Here is a 6,743-nt window from a genome sequence, read left to right on the forward strand (position 1 = left end):
CACTGAACGTTTCTGAATCTACAATGCTGGGTGACCTTAATATCTTAATTTGCAAAACGACACGTAACTCACTACAGTTTATTCCTGTCAATCACAATTCATTCAAATCGACAATGGCCATCTCGCACATCACACATCCAGTCCCTATATCAACGTTCGATTGTCACAATCTATTCACGGAACCTACAGTCAGCTCTTATTCACCACAATCCATTCACACACACACACACACACACACACACACACACACACACACACACACACACGCACACACACAACGCTCCATCCAGACTCGCTACAAGCAATAAACACATCAAAATCCTTTCATACATACTTTCAATCCATTTCATTCACATGATCATCGCTTTATATTTGCGACGGTGAAATCAAACACATTCCACAATCCAATTTACAAGGTATCTTCAGTTCCTACACATTAGATACGATTACACACTTCTTTCACGGATATTGATTCATACACGCAACAGTTAACAGAAGCACACAAATCAATCCATTCGACAAGTCATTATCATCTTCAATACCATTCACTCACACACACTACAGTGTGCCCACCCGTTGTACTCATCACGCTTGCTCATGTACACACACACATACGCACGCGCGCCGTGTGTGATAAAGGGAGCGTGACATGGATATCTTGAGTGAGTCTTGTGCTGAGAAAATGCATTGTTACTTCCCTTTGAAGTTCTACAACCCTTTCTACATACATGAGAACTCTGCTAAATTGGTTGATTGTACAGGTTTGACTATTTCATGAATTTTACAGCTGTACGATATTGTTTGTAAACAAATCTAGTATGGACCAGACAATCCAGTGACTGTCACCATGCGATACGATGACAGTGTATGTGTTTATGAATAACTATGAAATGGTGGGAATACCAGGTGTTCCCGAAAAGGTTTTATTCAAATACTAACACTGTTCATGATTGTTCAATATTTATTATCAAATACACATAACTGTAATGATTATCTGTTTTTCAAACACAAATCAGTTTATGTCCATTGTAATGCAATCAAATACTTCCCTTTGTGAGTCTTCATGTATGCAGTACATGATGATGTTGTATCTGAATATGTGTTATCGTTGCTGTAACCTGATATAAATATTACAAGCAAGGTCTAGCAAAATCGCGACATCGGCATTAGCATTTTGACGTCATACGTCAAGCGGTATTACACTAGTATAATATTGAAGTGAAAATATTACACTGCAGTATCTTCAACGGGCGAGTAATAAAGACATATATTCACACTGTAAATGCGTAATGGCATGTTGCATTAGTCAGCTTTACAGTATGTTGGAACAACAATATTGAATCTTGTAATTCGAGAAAGTGATTCCGAGTCACGAATGGTTTTTGTTGTTGTTGTTGTTGTTGTTGTTGCTGTTTTTCTTTTTCTTAGACCGAACAGTCCTTGTCAATACAAGCGTTCGTCCAGTGTTACGTCTTCATCCATGACAGATCTCGCGTGACAGACATGCGCGTTCACCCAAACCCTCAGAGAAAAAACAAGTTACGATTCTTCATCTTCATATCGAAGAAATGGGGGATTGTGCAACTGGAAATCGTTCCGAGGCAACCGATTTCGGTTCTAAAGTTCCTGATTGTTTCAGTACTTGCCCATTTGAGACTATGCACTGCGCATGTCCATCTCTACGTATCAACGGTTCTGTTGTTCTGGTAACACTGTAACCAGTCTGGTGTTGCCGTACACGTCTGAACGTCAGAACAATAATAACAGCCATCATCAATAACAGCAGCAACGACACACCACACAAAGCTATTAACAACATCGTGATAGTCCTCCTCTCCTCCGCACACGACCCTGAAGTTGTTGATGTAGTTGTCACTGCGTCCACGGTTTGCTGTTTTGACAAGGCATCTATAACAGTATATATCATACTATATGAAGATGAATTTTGTTTCAGTTTTAAACATATACTCTTTGAATTAAGCTACATTAATTTTGTTAAATTCCTATTCTGTTATGAACAAATGTAGAAAATATTAAAATAAAAATAAAATCATCGTTATTTTGAAATCCAATATTAATGTTATTTTGAAGGAAGGTTTGACAGTTTGCACATATGTACATAATGATATCACAGTATAAATATACATACCAGCTGAATCGGCTTTTTTATAACTGGATGTGAAATCTGAAATGTATAGACAACTATTTCTGAAAACGATTTCACAGTCCTGGGAATTATATTTTTAAGTATGAGTCTCTTGTACTTACAAGCACGTGTTTGTGAAACACTTTTAAACTGGACTTCGAATCGAAACAATATACTGGACATGGTGGCTTACCTGGACACTTGGTGGCACATTCAAGTACAGTTCCTTGAATCTCTGCGTAGTCACATATAGAGTCACAGAGATCACATCTCCCGATTGCAAAGTCATAGTACATTCCAGGGTCACATGTCACTGATGTCTTCATCGAGGATGTTCCCTGGGTGGAACCCCATATGACAACGAATATTAACTTCAGACTCGCCGCCATTTGGAACAGCCAACAGCAAGAATTTGGGTATATTTGACGTTGTCTTCAAAGACTGTTTCATATCAACGTGACTATTGTCTAAAAATAGCTTAGTGGGAAATCCAAACATAGCAATTGCGTAATAATCAGTGTGAGACATTGGTGGAACGATCTGGATGTATCAAGTTTCATTGTCGTCAAGAACACAAAGAGTAGTGAGTGTGTGTGCATGTATTGTTCATTACACAATGTCAGGTTATCTGTACCTTTATACATGCTGAGACTAATCAACACATGCGGTATTTTTAGAAGTTGTCTCATAGGCAGGCTCATGATTATCAGGAAGTAAAGATCGTCGGGCAATGTTGTGAGTATTATGCCCCACCTGCACCGGTCAAAAACACATGCAAAGGCCGGTGAACTGTTCATTGAACGTGATTTTTAATATACTTTCTCACATCTTGGATGTTACCGGTAGAAATAATACACGACACGTCCCGGTTCAAAAGTGGGAAAGGAGATAAAAATATCTCTTCAAATATTTATTAAACAATGCCCTGGGGAAAATTTGTTGCTGGAATGAATTGTCGTATGCCACCAACCACGAAGCGCCTCTTGGGTGCAACATTTATCACAGTGTTATTTGGCTGACATCCGTCTTCGTATAATGCCAAGTCTTCGAGATCTGTCTAGGAAAAAAGTCCTGTAGCAGTAGAACCATTGCCTTCTCGACGGATCGCCATTGTCTATCTCCAAAAGGCAAGATAGCATTACACGTGGTACGGTTAAATCAAGCGATTGATGGTAAGGATCATGGTAATGAAGAGATGATGTGCCTGACTTGAAATAGAGTCAATCGTAAGACATGGTCTTTTGACCCGAGAGACGACGTTGATGACGGTGGAGATGTTGTTATGGCTGATGTCCGTTGCTACCGCTCAGTAAACCTACCGATGACAACAATAAAACAACACATAACCTACACTACTGATCCATGATGCCATCATTAGAAACATAGCATTTAACGCTACTGGCTATTCCTAATGCAGCTGTGTTTCTTATTTTCACTTTAATACTTTCACTTCAAATCATTACAGGGAATGTCTATCCAATTATTACAGGTGTAACGTCGTCCGTTTTTGTTGTTTTTTACGGTGAAAGTGAAACCGCACCCGTCACCTCTGTCTGAACTCCTGGGGATCCTGTCTCCTGTGTGTGGGGTTGTCTGGATATCCCCTCCCCACAGCAGTCCTTTTTCTTCAACCTCCCCACTACAGCGGGTATGATGACAGTATACAAGAGGGTGGTGAGAGCGACCAGGACCACCAGACATGAGACGGCTATACCTACAGTATACCACGGGTTGTCCTTTAGAACTGACGTTGTGACTGTGACTGCTGACTCCGTAGTTGATTGGAGGTAGCCTGTGAAATATCAGATAATGCTTCGTGACATTTTTTCTTTGTCAAAGTCAAAGATGTTTTACTGTAGCAAATGACGTCAACCTTTAAACATGTTTACATATATACACTTGGGGACATCAATACACTGTATGAGAATATACCGATTAGTAGACACAGAAGAAATGATAAAAATGTAACTTTTATTTAACAAAGTTTTAACAAATGGTGGTAATCAGGCGGACTTTTTAGAGTAAGGTAATAAAAAATCTGAAATTCCAGTCGACAAGTTATTTCCTAGCTCTATTCCATGCTTTACAAAAAAGATAATCTAAATATTACATCGGTATCATTCAATGACAAAATAGAAACAAACCCTATTCTACTTGTCGTAGATGAGAAACGCTCTGGTAGTTAGTTTGTATTTCTGCATAACAGAGAAATACAAAGGTAAAATGTATTTCGTCTTGTCACAATGGACAAATTCTTTGTGTTCTTTCGAGTGACATATTCAGTCCATATTCAGTCATAATGTTTTAACAAGCCAAGTCTGTATTGAAGATATACATTTGTATAAACCAATAGATATTTTTTTCTGGCTTTAAGACTTAAGTCTTATTACATTCTACGCTTGTTTAAAATAGCGGTGTACACACAGAAGACATGTTGCCCATGTGCAATGAAAGTAAAAGTTTTCCAACGACCTGTGTTAAGTTGTACATAGATGTGTCAGCATCAACCCATGTTCATTTGTTATCGCTTTCCTGAAGATCTTACACCGACATCGCTTGGGTTTTCCTCACACAGCAAATTGACAAGCCAAGATATAGCTGAAATACTGTTCAGCGTGCTTCAAGTCACATGTTTTTTTCAGTGTGACATCACCGTGCACGTCCTTGTGTAATGTCAGCAAGTTACCTACAGCTCTATTAACGTTGAATACGTCCCTCATCCCGCACCGTGCACTGAACCTACAACACGGGCATGTTTACTGTTAGCCTTTAGCCTGCTGAATTAATTTCAGCATAAGGCGCTAATAAGAGGGTGGGTGATTTCAAACACTCAGTGCGTCACTAAATAAGGGACAACTGAAAAAATATTCAGCTCATTAATACTACATACAAAAAAAAACATTATTATCAAAAAATATCCAGGTAATTTCAAACGTACAGGTATTAATTACAAGACAAACATAAATATAGTAAATTTTCCTGAATTTACCTGAATTACTCAATTGGTAGCCGGATGCGTTTTATACTAGGAACCGTATAAATTGTCCAATTATCGCAAACCGATTTCAATATTCGTATTACTGATATTTCATAAGTATCTGACTTTAATTTCGTATATTTGTATCGGCAAATATCCGCGCGACGACAAATTAAAAAATAATTCTGAAAAAAAAATAATCGAAAACGTTCGTCGTAAACAAATAACATTTTCGATGTCATAACAGGTCTTACTGAAATGGCACTATTACGTTTATTTAAACGTGTCATGTAATGAAAATAGCAGAATAAAATACATGATTCATAAGCATTCATGAGTGCAAATATCAAGTTTTATGGTTCATTAATTTTTGCACAAACCCACAAAGAGACGGTGTTAAATCGTGTTACGCATACTAAAAAACAAACATGGCGCGCTTCGTCGAACTCCTACATAAAATATACTTAGCTTTTTTGGTCAGAAGAAAGATTACAGAACTCTTCTGTGTAAGACCTGGTGAAAGAGGGAGAATTTCTCATTGTACAAGTGTTCCATGTATCATTTTCCGTTTAGTATGACGAAAGACGGACGAAAATTAAGATCGTGAAATCTAACTTGTTTTCTAGTCAGTGCAAAGGTCACCGGATGTGATGTCACAGACGGGGATTGCCTGATGAAATTCATTCGGTATTGAATATGAACAGAAAAGTTGGAGATATTTCGTCTGAATTTAGCACAAATAACTGTTTAAAGTGACTAATCAGAGCTCATAGAATTTTCTTGGTGTATTTTTGACTATATAATTCGCACATAGCCGAACCAGTTTGACCTTGTGTGCTCCCGTGACCCGGAAACAGTAGTCGATCAACACTGCAGATGCAAGTTTTTCAGTATCTTTTATTTGAATTTTTGTTCATATTAGGCACATTACTTTATTGTCCACTGAATATAAAGATAGCAAAGATATAATTGTGATGCATGTTGATCCCAGCTTATTCTTTTTTTCACATGGTCCAACACAGAAACGTGTACAAACATCATTCTCAACAACAGGTGCGCGGATATGGGCGTGGCATTTGTGTTTCAAAATAACATTCATGCTTTTCTTTTTATGACGATGTAGTGTAGTAAGAACTGCAGTATACATGTTTTATAAACAAAAATATATTTTCAGTTATAGTTTCACATGATATCGGAGGTAATTTGATAAAAATTGCGTTCATATTACATGATTGGGAAAGTTATATGTCTCACTTTAGAACAAGTTGAATTACATTCATAATTTTATGCAATGAATTAACGTTCTTGATGAATAATTATGATAGATTTGTCAATGCTTTATGTTTCATAACTGGTTACAACTTTAAATCTTTTCATATACTTTAATATGTTAAATGATATTAATAATATGACAATTATTTTTCTCTCTCAAATAGACAAGGGCAAAGACACTTAAAATCTGTCAATGCATGAGCAACGTGTAAATAACCAAATTTTAATTAATGTATTTCAGTAATGTGGAAAGCTGACAGTTTTGCACAGTTTTTTATTACAACTACATGTATGCCATAAAATATATGGATAGATGTTACAAATTATTTTGTGTATTTTATTTCTTCA

At 37.1% G+C, this 6,743-nt stretch overlaps 1 protein-coding gene across 1 annotated transcript; it reads right to left on the reverse strand.

Moving 5' to 3' along the window:
* Nucleotides 1-943: 943 nt before the first annotated feature.
* Nucleotides 944-2,597, reverse strand: LOC137284147 (uncharacterized). Its single transcript, XM_067815836.1, has 3 exons — nt 2,340-2,597; nt 2,150-2,185; nt 944-1,908 (listed from the first exon to the last, which is right to left on the reverse strand). The coding sequence occupies exons 1-3, from the start codon at nt 2,533-2,535 to the stop codon at nt 1,556-1,558; spliced, it is 585 nt and encodes a 194-aa protein (XP_067671937.1). The 5' UTR covers nt 2,536-2,597; the 3' UTR covers nt 944-1,555.
* Between the last annotated feature and the right edge of the window lie 4,146 nt (nt 2,598-6,743).

This window comes from Haliotis asinina, chromosome 5 (assembly GCF_037392515.1).
Source record: "Haliotis asinina isolate JCU_RB_2024 chromosome 5, JCU_Hal_asi_v2, whole genome shotgun sequence".
NCBI lineage: Eukaryota > Metazoa > Mollusca > Gastropoda > Lepetellida > Haliotidae > Haliotis > Haliotis asinina.

Bases quoted from the DNA above. Each gene is read 5' to 3' on its own strand.
- LOC137284147 (XM_067815836.1), bottom strand. From the start codon at position 2,535: ATGGCGGCGAGTCTGAAGTTAATATTCGTTGTCATATGGGGTTCCACC. The intron at 2,186-2,339 runs GTAAGCCACCAT...TATACATTTCAG, and splicing joins ATGTGCCACCAAGTGTCCAG to ATTTCACATCCAGTTATAAA. The intron at 1,909-2,149 runs GTATGTATATTT...ATACTGTTATAG, and splicing joins TAAAAAAGCCGATTCAGCTG to ATGCCTTGTCAAAACAGCAA.